Here is a 17010-nt window from a genome sequence, read left to right on the forward strand (position 1 = left end):
TGTTGCTGGTGTCAACAAGAGAGCAGGGAGGAAGTAGGAGCAGACTTCTACACATACCCTACATTACATGATACCCTACATTACTTGATTTCCCTTTTTGGTTTACTGCAACTGGGCTTTAAGGGCCTAAAAGGCTTTTAGACACTTGGCATTAATGCACGAATTTCTGAGCTCAATTACTATTCACAGGCCACCCTCTACACACCCAAAACCCTTCCAACCTACCCAACACCCTCACAGCAAACCTGAATCTATAAAGATCATGGGCTATTAATAATGGCATTCCACTGCATGCAGGAACCATTAGATTACCAGGTTGTGCCTAAAGTCACACAGTCGTATATGTAAATGAGAGACTCTCCAAAATACACAACCCTCTATTGCAGTATTTCCTAAACTGTGGGTCATGAGCCAATTTTTGGTAGGTCACAAACGTCTAAGCAATATTTAAATATGCCTTTCAATTCTGCATTTATCTCGTCACATATGTTGGGCTATAGAGACAGCGGCTAAATGCCAGGCTAGGTCTTCCGACATTTGCTCCTTTTTTAACATGGGGATTGGGGTTTACAAACTCCTCTCACTTTGCAGCCAGAGAAAGAAAAGCAAGACTAATTATGTGACAATCTTGCTAGGGTAGAGTGTGAAAGGAAAGGCTGTAGGATATCATTTTTTGCAACACACAACAAAATGTAAATACCTGTAAATTAACTGTACACATTCAGCAGTTAGGAAAGCAAAAAAGAATCACATTTTTTGGTAATGCTGAAGTGTGATAGAAAGAAAGATTTTAAGAGGATCAAAACAAAGCAAGACAGTTTACTTGGTGAAGCACAGATGATAAATATTAACTAAAACCCAATTTCCACACATTATCATTTGCGCGCGTTGTGGTTTTATCAGTAAAACTAAGTCTTTGCAAATTGAGTTGCGATTTCAATGGAAAATGTGCTGTTTGTAAAGGACACTGCACTACCACACAATGCTTTGGTAACATTAAAATTAAGGTCTTGCCTCATGTCCACTAAAGCTAAGTGGGTCGCAAAAGTTTGTTGTTCTGATAATTGGATTGTGGTTCTATAAAGTGTGGGAAGCACTGCCCTTTTGGATAAAAGCAATAACGGAAGCCCCTAGAAATGCACATCTATAAAGGTCATAAGGAAGGTGGAGTAGCCCTTCTGAATTTTATAGAAGAGATGTAGTGTTTACGTATTGCTCCTTTAGCACATCATTCATGCCTCAGGTCTATAATCAGTTTAATGAATTATTAGTTAATTATGAAATAATTCCCTGATCACATCTGTGACCTGCCTAAATCTTTAAGGCACAGAACACCTCTTTTAGAAAAAAAATCCCAGCCACATTTACTATTTGACAAATCTTTCCTCAAGTAGTAAGAAAACCTACTCTAAAGAAATAGGTATGGGCACATTCACATTGTAAAGAAAAAGCACTAGTTCGCAATCGATAGGCAAATCACCAAAAGATATGTATCCTATAAACAGCTGGTCCCATTAATGCTGAGGCTCATAATATCAATATTTTAGGCTTTAAAACAAAAGTCAACAGAAGAATACTACAGACAACATTATTCAAAACGAGAGAAAAAATGCCTGGAAAAAAACATAACTAGGAAGAAAACCTTACCAGTTTGCTACCTCTTTTTAATTCCTTCTGAACATCTTCAAAAGAAAAACCAGCAAGGTCATCACCATCAGAATGAGAGGACACCAATGCAGATGAAAAAAGCTGAAAGTCATAAATTGATTTTATTTGCCATGTAATTTACAATAAAAAGTACAACTGCATAAAAGGGCCTGTTTTAACAACAACAGTGGTGCCCAAATTAGAGGTAGGGGCAGAGGAATTAAAAAACACCCTGGAGGAGCATTGCAATCTTCGTGGTTCTGGGAAGGCTTGCCTCCCATTAGCAGGCACCAACATCAGCCATGTGCTTAAAGAGGCTACAATTCTTCTGCTGGAGCTTTGGTTCTTGATCACACACACACATTATTTTAACACTGCTTCTAGGAGTAAAGAATTGTGCCAAAAATAAATCGTTTAATAAAGAATAAGCTTCAGCCTCCACACACATGGTCTTTGTCCCTTACAGTCTACTAGAAAGTATACAAAAACAAATTTAGAGAACTTTACTGTCTGTTAGAACTAATTAAAATGAAGTGGTGGAAAATGGCAGGCTATATACTTGTTTAAATCATTTGTACTGGAACTTTGGTTTACAACGGGTTTATACCAGTCTGAATATCTTTACTGGTGACCAAGTGAGCTTAATAAACAAAAAATGGATGCCTTCATAAAACCATAATACCAGTTGGTGTTTTGTTCAGTGATAGAATGTCCCACAATGACACCTAAGAGCGCTACACAAATAGACAATCTGCATGATTGGTTGGTGTGGGTGGAGCAGGGGTGGAAGTGAGACCTAGTCTATATTCTTCAACCACACTCCTTCCTCAATCCCCATCTCCTTATATTCTCTCAATCTCAAATGTTTCCCTCCCCGCCATTTTCTATCTAAATGAAATCAATGCCCATGGGCTTCTAAAGTAATTACTAGGGGATTGTACTCCTGGCATCATCAGAGGACTCGACTGAGAGAATCAGGTTCTAAGAATGTACTCCTTTTTTATTCAAATATGCTTCGTATCATACATGAGCCATGCCACATTCTTACATGTGCTCAATGCCCATGGGCTTGTAAAGTAATTACTAGGGGAGTGTACTCCTGGCATCATCAGAGGACTCGACTGAGAGAATCAGGTTCTAAGAATGTACTCCTTTTTTATTCAAATATGCTTCGTATCATACATGAACCATGCAACATTCTTACATGTGCTGCCGAGCAGCGTCTCTTATGATTAAGCATCCTGTCCCGCACTGATTTTCATTTTAAGTCCATAAAAAAGTGCAGCAACATAAAAATAAAAGTAAGAGCATGTAATCTACACTAGCCATGGAGGCAATATTGCAGGCACACACTTCCATCCATGGCATCCAACATAGTAGTACACTACCCGTACAATGAAGTGGGTAAGCGCCTCAATGGGGTAAGAAGAAGAACATAAAAGTATTTAAAATGCATTACAATTGAAAGTTGTTTTCAAAGGGTTCAAACCCATTACTTTACTGGGTCAATTTAAGAGAAGATTTAAACGGTTCTTTGAGAATTGTAGGACCCATAAGGCTGAGTATCCAGGCACTGTACATTTATGTGTTGTTAGACTGATCTAAAAAGCAGCAAATGCTGCAGGCGCTTTTTTAATTTCACAGAATGTAGCACTCCAATAAACGTGGGACGAACAGTAGTAGAAATCCTGTGAAATACCCATAATCAATAAAGTGTTAGGACTTTTGCAACTTTAGGGTCCTATGACTAAAGTTCATCTTATCTGATTAGAAGGAATTTGTGTTGTATGGTGTTGAAGACTTTCGTTATACAGTGAAACCACTGCTTCAATTTCCTCTGGCATTAAGGTACATATGACCTTGCTCAGATGTTGGTGCCACTGCAACGGTTTATAGGGGTCTAGATGAAGGGCAGTTCTGTAGGTTTCTGTTAGTTTTGTTGAGCACCATTATAATTGGCTGGCTTGTTGTCACTTTTCTATGTTGGACTTTCAAAACATTTTTGCACACCTAAATACTACCAAGGTCGCCAAAAACCTCTTTTGGGGTAACAAAATCCCATTCCATGGTCAAAGAACCTGTAATCGGTCCAGAGAATGCTACAGGAGCACATTTTAGACTATTTCAAACATCTGTGAATGAGGGCCCTAGGCGCACCTTACATTTGGGGTATATTTGACAAGCATACATTCAGTAATACTACACCACCTTTCTATAGCCGATTAGAGTTTTTTATTTTGCATTTAAGAATTTAATTTCAATATAGCTTCAACAATCCACAGTATCAGCGACAGATATGAATCTTTCAATATGATTCAGAGCAGGTGACTCGCAATGCGCATTACGTTCCCACACCTACCTCGTTTCCTCTGTTTAATTTGGATCTGTACGTGGAATGCTCTTTGAAATACACCTACAGTTTGTGTATTTAGTGGAATCCCTCCATTAGAAACCTACCACCCACAGCAGTGCAATTGTGTAATACGCTCCTCTGGTTTCCAAACTTTTCCCATGTTTTTACTGAGAGTGCTTCTTTTATCTACCTTCAAGTGTGGTTTGGAGGGATAACATATTTTCCCATAGCAGCATCTTAATGGAGAAGAGTCAGATACTGGTCTCCCTATTTATGCTTGCTAAACGTCTGCAAACGTTCAAGTCCAATGATCCAGTAATTTGGCCTCAGATGTATGTGTTTTATCACTTATATTTTCCCTTCATATTTCAAGAAATTCCAGTGTCTCGGTGTTACTCTGTGGTTTGTGTTGTCTGGGCTCAAACTTAACTAATAAGTCTGATTAATCGAGACCTACATCAAGTTTAAATATCTTCTCCAAAATGATTTTTAAATTATATTTGCTTATCAAATCAAGGAAGAAGATGGTATGGTCTGTGTTATGAGCATTACTCCTCAGGACATATTATATTTCCAACTGTTTTGCTCATCACGTAGGACTCTCATTCACAAGATATTGTTTTTGATGTGCGGGATACCCCTACGGGTAATACCCTTCTATTACTGAATACATGTCTCAGCAACCTAATGCATGTACAAGCAGTGCCCACTTACAAACCCTAAAAGAGCAGATGAAATACCTAATGTTAATCACTGCACATGCCATAGCATCACACCGCTAACACCAATGTCAAAGGCTTTAAGATGTACATCACCAGAAACTTCGTTTGTTCTCTTATCCTTACATATCAATTCACTAACACCATCGGCCAACAAATAAACAAAAAAAACGTTGAGAAAATCACTAACCTCGTTACAATGAAAATCATCCTTCGAAAGCCACATCACAAACACAGACATCCTGGTGCTACCTGCTCTCGCTCCACACAGAATACAACCCTTCCTCCCATAATCAGATTACAGACCCAGAGTGAAGCCCTTGTTCTCTCAGACCTGGGTGTAGGCATGCTGTGCTTACTAGCATTCCAGACTCCACAATGACCAAAATGTAAGATCTCCTCAATGCTGCAACCTGATTTAAAAGACAAATATTTTGATCACCTCTCCACATGTTCCTTCATTGGCTGCCACGTCTGGCATGCATAATGTACAAGATGAGCTCAATCACCTCCAAAGCAATAATGGGCAGTGCACCAGCCTACCTAACTGGGAATTTCTATCACAGATGGCCTATCAAGAAAAGGAATCCTGAACTCACAAAGCTGGAATACATGACAAGCTACACATCAGGAAACAAAGCTTTTCCCTAATGCATCCAAAATATATGGTCTTTTCCGTCCATGCCTAATGGATGGAGTAAAACAATTCAGTAAATTAATGCAAACCCCGACATAATAAGAGCCCTAGCACCTCAATGCATAGCACAAGTGACTTTTTGTCATCTTGTTAATTTTTTTACTGGACAAAGATGTCTGGAGCATTTTGTTAAGCAGATATTTTACAAAAAGCCACACTCCAGCAGATGTGCAGTTATTGGGTAGAGCATAAACAAGGCTGTTTTGTCTATAATAACGATACACAATTGTGTACTTTAGCACAACTGTGTTTACTAAAGCATGATTTTTAACACGTGCATGTTTAAAAACACAATAGTACGCAATATGCAGTAACAATTTTGTTCTACAATGCAACTGTTTGGAACATATTTCTGTATCTGTGTGCACGGGATCATCTGCACAGTTAATTAAAGTGTGCAGAGCACCAATGTTCTGCAGTTACAAGTCTGAACAGTTTCAAATGCATACAGAACAGAAACAATGCGCACCGCAATAGGTATAAGTAAAGTAACAGCTATAACCTATGTGTTAGCACAGTTACTCAAGACGTATTATCGACATGTGTTCAGCCACAATTCTGATAAAGCCTGCGTTCCATAAAAAGAAAAATGTTAAAATAAGGGTTATGTTTACAGTCAAATGTGTGTGTAAAAATATAGTCTATTGCTGCATATCCTGAAAAACATTTCACATGGCTTTCCATAGGGTGATCAGGAATCAAGCGAGTTGAGCACTCTAAGAGAATTTGCACTACATAAAAAAAAAAAATCGAAGAACTCACAAACAAAAGTGAACCTGTTCAAACAAATAACGGATCAGCAACTCGTAAAAGCACGAAAATATGCAAAATGGTCCTTTCTTAGCAGACAATCAAGAGGCAAAAATTGTTAAAAGGTATATATACACACACACATAGTAGTTTATGTGTAATACCAAGTTCTAAAGACCCAGGATCACTTGACGTGTGGAGATAATCACTGAAGAATACAAAAAGTGATGGAGGAATGTCTGAATTAATCTCAGCCACTGGTAATTTGCCTGGCAGTTCGGGCTGGACAGTTCCCATTGGAGCAAGGTCAAGAATGATTAATATATGGGTGGGTCCAAACTGAGGTGGCATGGTGTGTAAATAATGATGGTCTTGGGTGTGGCACTAAATAATTACCAGTGGGTGAGATTCATTCTAGAATTCCATCAATCATTTTTTTGTATACTTCAGTGCAAAATAAGCGGAAGGTCTCTTCATGAGCAGAGGAAGCTAAGGTATAACAATAATAGATATAAGCATTTATGCTAAAAATAGGTGTTAGGTTTAGCAAAATGAAAATTCCACAAGAGTATTTTAAAAGTTACATTGACTTGAGAGGCTTCGCCCCAAACATAAAAGCAAGTCCATGTATGCTATGATGGGAAAACGGAAGCAAAGCTTGGTGATACTACGTCTTTGTAAAGATATTTTGAGCTCATATTTGAATCTGATGGGAGTGGATCCTTTCCTGTGGGAGAATGATTTGGGGTTCCTTTTGGAGTTGCTCCTGACAATTGCGTTTTACCATTTTGGAGACTTCTAGCCACAGGCCTATTTTTCTATAGGAGGACGTTAAGCAGAGATATTCCACATTTTTACAAGAGTTCATTTACTTTGAGTAACTGCACTGCCTTGTACGTAATGCAACAGAGTTCGTACAGGCATTTTGCTTCAAGTGGAAGCCTTTGGAGATCCTTTTGCACCAAGGTGATGAGTCTTTATGGCAGGTGTGTAGCGTGTTGACTGGAAAGATCATTCATTAAACAAGGGCAGTTTGCCTTTTAACTACTGCAAGAGCAGACCAAATAATCCAGGACCAAAGCACAGGTATGTTACAATGTAATAAATTATTATTTCTGGAACTAAGCAACCATCAACACTTGTTTAAGCACATACAAGCAATTCATAACAAAAATATTGAAAATCAATAATCAGTCCCAAACAAACTGAAAATTAAGTAGAACCAAAACTGAAGGAAGTCTATGTGTGATCAGTTAAGATGTTACAGGGATGGCCACTTACCATACATTTGTGATGTGCTGCAACCTTTCGGTTGCTAGATGTCAGTAAAATGCCACATTCCTTTTCTTTGTTGGACTTGCAAAATGCACATTTTCGTGGTCTTCCAATTTTCTTTGGCCCAATAGATGTAGACATGATGTGTGAGATGGTACAGGAATGCACTTTATTTCTTAAAACAAAAAAGACTGAAAAGGAACAAGAATTATTATTTTTAAAATTACTAAAGTTATTTACATACTTATTTATTCTAGTTTACTTTTTGTATGGCCCTCAAGGGTGGTTGACAGTGGAGAAAGGTACCACAAGTTAGAGAGACAGACAATTAAACAGAGTGCTTGAGAAAAGAGGTGGGTTTTCAACCCTTTCTGGTTCATTTAAATCACCATCTCAAAGTGTTGTTGCAAAGGGAAGGAATCTAGCATCAAACCATAAGTTTGGAATGATCTCCAACGAATCGCACTATTTCGAGATATAATTTGTTTCGGAGCATCGGCCTAAGGCTCCTGGTTGGGGAAAAAATAGTAATGTGCAAGTTGTTTGGATCCCACAGGAAAACCAGAGAAATAGCCTTCTTTGGTTGCGGTGTTATCATGACTATCTAATGTTAGTTTTAGGTGTTACAAATCCATTCTTGTTTTATGCACGCCCAGTGATGCCAGCTTTCCCTATTTTCATGACTGGACGTCCGCAAGCTCATTCCAGGAAAATCCTAGGCACCCATAAAACCTACTTGCAGCAGAAATGTACTTCATTAAAGGAAAAAAAAACTTTACTATACAAATCTGGCTGATGAAGGATTTTAAGCAGACTAATTGACTGCAGACCTCCTTATTCAAATGAGTCTATGTGATCTAGTCAGACACTGGAGTAAGATGATTCTGCAGTGTTTCTGAAATTGTGGATTAGTCATTATAATCAAGTCAACCACAATCTGCAGATTTCAATGTTTTTTTCCAATTCAAACAGCTGAAAAGTTACTGAAAACGCTGCACACATGGTGCTATGCAGAGCCAGTCTTTACCGAAATTTGGCTTGCGGTCTTTCAGCCAAATTGAAGCATTAAAGAGGTGAGACTGTTGAAGGACAGGAGGAACGGTTAATGCCTGCAGTAGGAAACAAAAACCTCACACATTTTAATAAAATTAAATTATGTTGTAAAAAATGATTCCTAGTCAGGAACATATTTTGCTTAACTGCGCATGCAAATTCATATTTACATCACAAACCAAGTGTGAATTAAGAGTTCACAATTATGCCCAAAATGTAAGGTCTGCGGTCTTAAATTTTAAAGTGCCTGTTAGTGAGATACATACTTAATAGGTAGGTTATGTGTAAAACTGGTCAATTGGACTGTACCTTATTGGATAGAGGTGTTTCCAGAAACCGAATACTGTGAACACATAGTAAAACCAAAACAAAGAAAAGCTTTGAAACTTAACAGGAGAATACAGTGTGAAAGAGCAGCTTCCTTGTAACAAGTATTATAAAGGTTTATTTTCTGCCTTTTTTCATTTTAGATTTTTTTCTATTTATTTATCTTTCTTGATAGAAAGTCTAAATGTAATAGTACCCGTGAGAATCCGTGCGAAATTATAATCCGTGCGAAATTATAATCAGGTGGTAAATAATACTATGAAAAGGATCTTCTGAATTTGTGGTGTTCATTATTTAAGAGTGTAAGGCTTCTGTGTACTTTATGTATGGTTCTGACAGCTTTATTAAATGACTGTGGGACAAACAATAAAATGGCTAAAGAACGATGCCACAAAACATCCCTAACAATTTCAAGGTGCCTGGACGTAATTTATTTTCATGGCTCAAAAAACAAGCCTCTGAGGGCAGGTGCATGACAATGTTCAGTCAACAGGGACTTGAGAGGGAAAGAAATGCCACGACTCCCAACTGAGTGTAAATTCATGTGAAAGTTGGTGGCGGTGGGTACTAGCAGCAGGGTTTCATAGTTTTCACATAATCATACAAAAGGGGATTGTGAGCGATTGTCTTTCATGTATTACTTAAGCCCTGCATACATCAACTTCTGCAATATATATACACCACTTGTCATACCTACTGTATTGCAAACATGAGCTCTATATAACGTACGAGTTCAATCCCTTTATATGCCAAGAGCACGTGTTTGTGAAAAGAGCTTTTAGCAAGGCAACTCTGCTATATGTAGCTCTAAAAGCCCACCTCAGGTAACCATTATCGAAGGACGTTCTAGTGCTAGACTTCAGTGCCCTGTGAAGAGCTAGTCCTTCACTCATAATGTATCCCCTGTGAAAAGCTAACCGTTCAATCATGATATATCAGTCTCCCAAAGCCCAAACACCTAGAGAAATGGGACCTGTATACACAGGATATTCCCCAGCTCTACAAACCTCTTCAGACGAGGTCCGACACATAAATATATAAATCAAGGAGAGATGCTGCAAGACTTATTCTATTAATTGTGTTTAGGGGTGTAAATATCTTGCATCCCTGGGTCTTCTCTGGCTTTCACGTCCCAGTGTTTCTCACAGCATACCTTGCATTCTGACACGCCCTGCCAATTCCTCATGTCATCCCACATCTTGATCAAATTTTAATTTCTTCACTTTCCACTGTCACCTGGCTGCTTATTTGACTCTCTCCCATTTCTTCCTTTTCTATTTGCCACTCGGAAGCCTATGGGACTTTTCTTTTTAGTTCAGCTTTTTCCAGCCTTTCTTTGTAATTAAAAAGGTACCCCCACTGGCTGGTACAAGAGGAAAGAAAAATAAAGCAGCACTGTAACAAAGCACATTGGACTCACACCCAAATGGTTCCTCATAAAGACCAAAAAGTAACAAAAACTGTACAAGGAAATTCAACTTCACAGTTATTAATGGCTTTGCTAGTTATGGTCTCAACAGACCCCGGACACAGACAAAATAACCTCAGTATTGTTACAATTGGTACTTGTAGGAAGGGGGAGTCTCTAGTTGGCGCAGTGCAACACTAACGACAAGCAGGGACTCTCTCTTCCTCGTCAGGGCTGAGGGTTACCTTCCAGACAACCTCTGCTTACCCTCTAGGTAGTGTGGCTTAAGCAGTCTTAGGCTAATCTTTGGGGCACATAGAGTTAAACATTTGCAATATTACACCGTCACAACCAACCCACCACACAATGACACCAAACTGTATTTGTAAGAAGTGTGGAGAAGTGTGGCTCACTGGTTAGAGCAGGCAGACCCTGAAGCAGAGGTCAGACCCGGGACCAGGGTTCGATTCCCGACGCGGCAGGGTGTTGAGCTCAAATGTCCACGGACTCGACAATTCTCGCTTCGGTGCCTGACCTAATCATGGGTTCACACTCTGCAACTCTGGGCATTAAGCTTGCTTAATCTCCACAACGGCCCCCCCGCGGCGGGATGCCTGGCTTTCACCTTGGGGATGCCCTGTAGGGGCTATCTCACAGGGAAAAACCAGGACGGGTTCCCAAGGCAAGCGCGGAGATACCCATTCGGGGGTCGATTCTGGCGCTATATAAGAAATATAATAATAATAATATATCTTTATATAGATTTCAAGCAGGCTTGTAAATACAGTTGTCAAACTTTCAATAGCGGTTCCAGTTTACTTGAGTTCAGGTTGCCACAGTTCTTTCGTAGCAATAAGCAATCTTTTGGGCCTTCTGCCCGGGTTCAGTAAGGTTCAGTGTCTTGTAGCGCCTCAATGCGCTTTCCGCTGTCTCTGCTCGCTTCGGAGGGGAGATCGGGCCTCTAGGACCCGGAGCTGTGCGAGCCTCGGTTTCAGAGGCGGCTCGCGTTGGGAGCAGATAGCGCGGTGCGAGCTCGAGTTGCAGGACGCTCGCACCGTGAGGATACAACACAGTACCGTTCAAATTCTTGTGGAGCGGGCGGCTTCCAGGGGAGCTGTCCCACGTCGCGTTGCTTTTCCGGGGGTCGCGGTTCGCTGCGGCTCTCAGCCGGGCAGGTCACGGGTCATCCGGGGCGGCGGTGTTCAGTGGCGGCAGGGTCCTTCCTTCGTCGTTCGCTCCGACCCTGGAGGTGGCGGCTGTGTGGTGGCGGCAAGTGGCAGTACGGTCCCCAAGTGCAGGACGTACCCAGCCAAAGTGCCGGTTGCAGCTGTGCGCTCACAGCTGAGCTGTCGGGCAGGATACCGACCAGGGGGGGGTTACCACAGGGCGGTTGTCCGTCTTCGCAGGTGGATTGGCGGCTCGAAGCGCAGTCAATTCGGGAGCTTGGACCGGACGGGTCCTCCTTCACGTTGCTCTCGGGCTCCCGGCGCAGATGCGGTCACGGTGTTCGGGCCAGCGGCGGCTGGACCTCACGTTGCTCTCGCTGTTGCTTGGGGCCCCGGTCACGGTGCTCGGGGGGATGTCGATGCCTTGGGTTACGGGGAGCGTGGCAGGATTGCCCAGCGCTCCCAGACTCCTCCGTCAGTACTGCAGCGATAAGCAGCACACACAGTCGCTTTCTTCAGGGTGTAGCGCCCACTGGTCCTGGGGCGCTGGTCAGGGGGCAAGTTCAGCAGCAAGCCCTTGGAGATCTTTTAGCAGAGTTTGGCACAAAGTCTTACAAAGCAAAAGTCTTCTTGTAGTCTTTCCTTCTCCTCTCCTTCTGCAGCAAGGCACCAGACACAGGCAAGAGTCAGCACCCTTCCTTGTCCTTCCAGGTCCTTCTCGTCGGGCAGAGTTCCTTCTGTAGCACAAACAGGATCTAATTTACAAGGAGCAAGGCTCCTTCTTTTATACTGCATTTCTTTTGTTCTTACAGGCCAGGGGGGCCTTTGCATAGCCACTTTCAGTCCTTGAGTACCTTGTTGGGTGCAATCCGGCTTCTGCTTTCAGTGTGAGGGGCAGGCACATCAGACGCCCCACAGGAGGTGGAGCCAGCATTGTGTGGACAGGGGCAGCCAGAAGTACCTTGTTGATGGGGCTTCGCCCTTCCTGGGCCAGGTGTCGGCTGAGTCATCAGTCGCTCCCCAGGAGGGTGGAGCCAGCATTGTGGTGGCAGAGCACAGCAAGATTTCGAGTCAAGAGCCACTCCTACCTCCTACTAAGGTGTAATCTGCGCATTCACCACCTGTCATCCCCCAGCCCTGTCACTCACACATCCCAGACAGTCAGATACACATACCAGCAGAGGCGGGCTAAAATGGTTAGGCAAGCAAATGCTAACTCTCTAAAAGTAGCATTTGCAAACACAGGACATTAAAATAAACTTTACTAACAGAAATATTTTATTATCCTGAGTTCAGGCAAATGCTAACTCTCTAAAAGTAGCATTTGCAAACACAGGACATTAAAATAAACTTTACTAACAGAAATATTTTATTATCCTGAGTTCAGGCATACTAAACATGACTCTCTACCATGCTCCCTGAGCCTGCTGGGATTATAGGGTGTAATAATTCCAGCAGCCCATTCTGGCCTAACGGAAGCAGGTAGCCTTCAATAGTGAAATACGAATTTAGTTGTAATTCACTACTAGGACAGGCCACACACATCAGGGCTTGTCCTACCTTACACTCACAATGCACCCTGCCCTCAGGCCTACCATAGGGGTGACTGATATGAAGTTAAGGGAAGGTTTAGAGGCTGGCAAGTGGGTGCACTTGCCCAGCCAGCATGACAGTACGAGACTGCACGCGGGTTCTGCGGTGGCAGACCCCAGACACATCTTAAGGCTGCTTCTGTGGGTGGCGCACCCAGCGCTGCAGGCCCACTAGCAGTATCGGCATCTACAAGCCCTGGCACTCCTGGTGCACTTTACTAGGGACTAACAGTAAATCCAATGAACCAATCATGGACATCAATCACATGTACAATTTACAGTAGGGAGCACTTGCACTGCGGCACGGGTTGGCCGTGGCGCAGTGCCCTGAGTATCGGAAAACCAGCAAAACATCGGAGGCACACCAGCAAAAAGTGGAAGGGAAACTCACGCCAAGGTGCCAGGTCTAACAGTACTGTTATGTATGGCGTTCATTGAGCTCCACCAGTATGAAAACCTGCTTCTAAACCTGGTTGGTAATTCACGGTTACAACAATATTTTTCCCACTGAAGCTATCAACATAAAGGTATTTGCTATTACGGTCTATTTGATGTCTCTCTGCACCCTTCTGTGAAAAATATCCTGGTTATTCACTGTTACCCATCTATATTTCTGCATCTCATGTATGTCTTTTACTCAAAGCCACTGTTGTGAATACCAGATTATACATCTGGTTATTCACTGATATAACATTCCAAGAGTGGAAAACAAATATTTTTACAACAGTTGCCATGTCATAACAGAATTCTATGATGCTCTGATGCAACTCTCAAGAGGTTGAAAATGCAGCACTGGAGAGAAGATATTACTACTTTGGGAGGGAAGGAACCAAGGGTATTGTGTGGGTGACAGGCAGATAGGCATTTTTCTATTTAATTTGGGACAGGGAGTAAATGCCATAATATGAATGGCTCACCCAATGCTCCGCTGCCCCTGCATAGCAGTCGTAAGCAGGGCACATGATTTGGGGCGAGGGCATACATATTATAAAATTATAGATGGGTCAAAAGGGAAAACAGTGATCTCATTTGCTTTGGGCTTCTAAGTGACAACATAGACAACTCAAGCTTTGCTCTATATCTATATACTACATGGGATTCTGCAATTCCTGTAAAAAAAAAAAACTCCTTAATTTCTTTATAATAGGCGACTTGTGAAACACACAGTTGCCTACTATAAAAAACTAAAGACAAAATTCAACTGTTATAACTTAATACAATTGTTTCTAATGTCACAATGCCTGCTGCCAGAGCCAGCAGCCGATGAGAAACGCAGGTCAGGTCATGGAGCATAATTAACGCAGCTGTTTAAAGAATTAAGACTAAATGCTTCTTTTCTAGCTTTTCCTCTGTTTTTTTTAGCTGTACTGACAAACCAAACGTAAATATTTATGGCAACATGTTTGAATTTTTAGCTTGGCATAGGTAATTATAGAAAAGTTAAATGAAACTCACTTGTATTAAACTGTTTCTCATATCGTTTATGCAAAAAAAAGCCAACAGCTGTTTTGATGTGTTTCATTTTGCACTAGGAATTCTATTTTTGTTCTTCATGTTTGCAAACATGCTGTCTTTTTCATATGAACGAGTGACGCACCAAAGATTTAAGTGGTCTGTGGGAAAGGTAATGGCGTGACCATGTATTACACCAACTGCCTTACATGCGGATATTTCAAGTCACTTCGCAGTTTCATAAGCCTATAAAGGAACTCAGCCTTCAGCCTCGTTCTGCTCTATGGTGATGGACCTTCTCAGCGACTTACATTATCCTTATAATGTATGGCAGGGAGTACTATATCCCATATATGATGTCACTATGAACCCGCTCAGTGAAAATCATCCCATTACTCACTGACTGAATACTACCAGACAGCCAGGCCAACAGTAAACACAGATGAGTTGTTTTCCTCTAAATGTTTACTCGTGAATACAATAGATACATGTACAGGTAAATCTAACATTTGCGTATTAAATACGTTCATATAATGTACGAAGTACGTTGGCCTGCGGTATTTCAGTTCTATCAGCTATATATATATATAAATAAACATTTAAAGGAGATGTCACGCTTGAAAGATGTAAGGACACAGTCCTTAACGTGTTAACAGAAAGAGCATCATAACGAATATATTAAAACATAGTAATGTAGGTGCTAAGCGGTATGTGGCGAGGTGTTTTCCTAACAAACAAAAGAAGCCCCCAAGGGGGCAGAAAGGTGTGCAGCTGTTACAAGGCTCAGCCACACACCTCAGCCTTGCACAGCTGCATCAGTGCGTTTCAATGCTATGTAAGGCCCTCCTACTTAGGTGCACTTTAAAGGGCGCGCAGAAGAGGACGCGGGAACCCCCTGGGAAGCCCCGATCCCAAGTCTAGCCCCAGTCTCTGCGGACTAGTGCTCCCCGGGCGTCCAACAACCCACCACAACAGGCATAAGGAGAGAGCGCGTATCAGCCCGCCTCCCCGCGGGGCAGCACATTTAAAGGGCTCGCCACCCTGCGCCCAAATAGAAAGAGCCCAGAGGCGATAGGCGAGAAGCTTACCTGGGCCCCCGGCTGACACGCAGTCACGTTGTTTGTTTCAACTGTTTTCCCAGCACAGCTCGGTTACTGGACGTTTCCTTTCATTCGGGTACGTTCGGCGTATTGACGTCACTAAGCCGTGGGGTAGAAAAGGAGGGGAATACTGCGTCGCGCGGCCTCTTTGATTTACGTACGGCGTCATTACATTAACCCCAGGTTGAGCTGTGTTAAGAAGGAAATAAAAGACGCAAAACGATAAAAATCAAGAAGGGACTAGAAACAAGTTATTAAAAAAACCCATAGAAGAACAGGAATAGATATCCTCCTTCCGTAGTTAAGGCCAGCCTCGAATTGGGACAGAAAACAGACCCGAGTGGTACCAAAATAGAAGTGGACCCCGTTAGCAAATTTGGAAATAAAGTGCCCCCACCCCTATAAATGGAGCAGCTCTGAATATTTTGAGGCAAAGCATGCTCTGCATGGTTTCTGAGGGGTGGGGCACGGTATCCACTTGTGGTTGTTTCAGGCATCATGTGTGGAAATTTAGGGCATTACACCTTTAAAATGTGCTATTTTTTATTTTAGCAATTTTTTATAGCGCCGATATTTTATATAGCTGGTATGCTTCGGAGCGCTTTAAACAGCAGTAGCAGGATACGGTACGTTACAGTAATTACATTCAGACATTTGCACCAGTAGTACCATAGCTGCCAAGGTTTCAGATTGCCATGCAGGCCCGGCTCCAGGAATTTTTATTTGGGTGGGCCAAGGGTGCATTTGGGTGGGCCACTGCGGGCTCGATTTGTCGCATATATGTCTAGGCAGGCCTGCTTCAGGGCCCTCCTTTATCTACTCTTAGTCTCACAAGGCCCAGTAAAACGCACTCTTTTCCAAATCTCTTTCTAAATATTATCACTCTCAAAAAGTGTTTTTTCCATGTAATATTCCTTTGATGGGAAGAGGAGGTTTCTGAGGTGGGAGTATCAGGCTAGTGACATTTCTTAGGTTCCCTCTGTGCGAGCCTTCAGGGAGAATCCCTCTTCATTACTGCCTCCACCTGACCCTGCACTCTGCAACACACTCTCTTACAGGCTTGATTATCTACTACTCCTCTCCAGTGCACCATATCTCACAGCTGACCTTGGGCCCCAGCCCCATATCAGGCACCATCTGGCTCCACTTTCATTTTTCCCGGTAAAAACATTAGTAAAATCACCTTCAAACTTAAAACTTTGAATATAGCAGTAAATATAAATATAATTAGCATGCACTTTAAAGTATGTATGCAGCCCTTATGACCCGACTGCTAATTAAATAAACAAAAACAGAAAGGCCATGACCGGGTCGGCTTCAACGCTGAGAGAGTCTTTTTTTGGTTCCACACCAATAACCTCTTTCTTCGTAAAAACCTTTACTACCACCTTCCAACAGTGCCCCTCATTCCTCCATGGCCCCCCTATTGACCTCCTCCTTGGATTCCCTCACTGCCACATGCCATAAGTTC

General features: G+C 42.1%; 1 protein-coding gene across 11 annotated transcripts in view; it reads right to left on the reverse strand.

Annotated features, from left to right (window-relative positions):
- Positions 1-15581, reverse strand: part of PHF6 (PHD finger protein 6) — a 271288-nt gene extending 255707 nt beyond the window's left edge. For 4 of the 11 annotated variants that reach the window (XM_086918695.1, XM_086918694.1, XM_086918693.1 and 1 more), the window contains exons 1-3: positions 15528-15581; positions 7448-7632; positions 1648-1749 (exon numbers count right to left, since the gene is read on the reverse strand). In XM_086918695.1, the coding sequence (XP_086774821.1) occupies positions 1648-1749; positions 7448-7582 (237 nt within the window). In that variant the 5' untranslated portion in view covers positions 7583-7632; positions 15528-15581. Of the gene's footprint in view, positions 1-1647; positions 1750-7447; positions 7633-8468; positions 8551-14442; positions 14996-15406 lie in introns of those variants that run through there. The other 7 variants (XM_086918687.1, XM_086918686.1, XM_086918685.1 and 4 more) reach the window with 5 other exon arrangements.
- Between the last annotated feature and the right edge of the window lie 1429 nt (positions 15582-17010).

This window comes from Lissotriton vulgaris, chromosome 4_1 (genome assembly GCF_964263255.1).
Source record: "Lissotriton vulgaris chromosome 4_1, aLisVul1.2, whole genome shotgun sequence".
In the NCBI taxonomy this organism is placed as follows: domain Eukaryota; kingdom Metazoa; phylum Chordata; class Amphibia; order Caudata; family Salamandridae; genus Lissotriton; species Lissotriton vulgaris.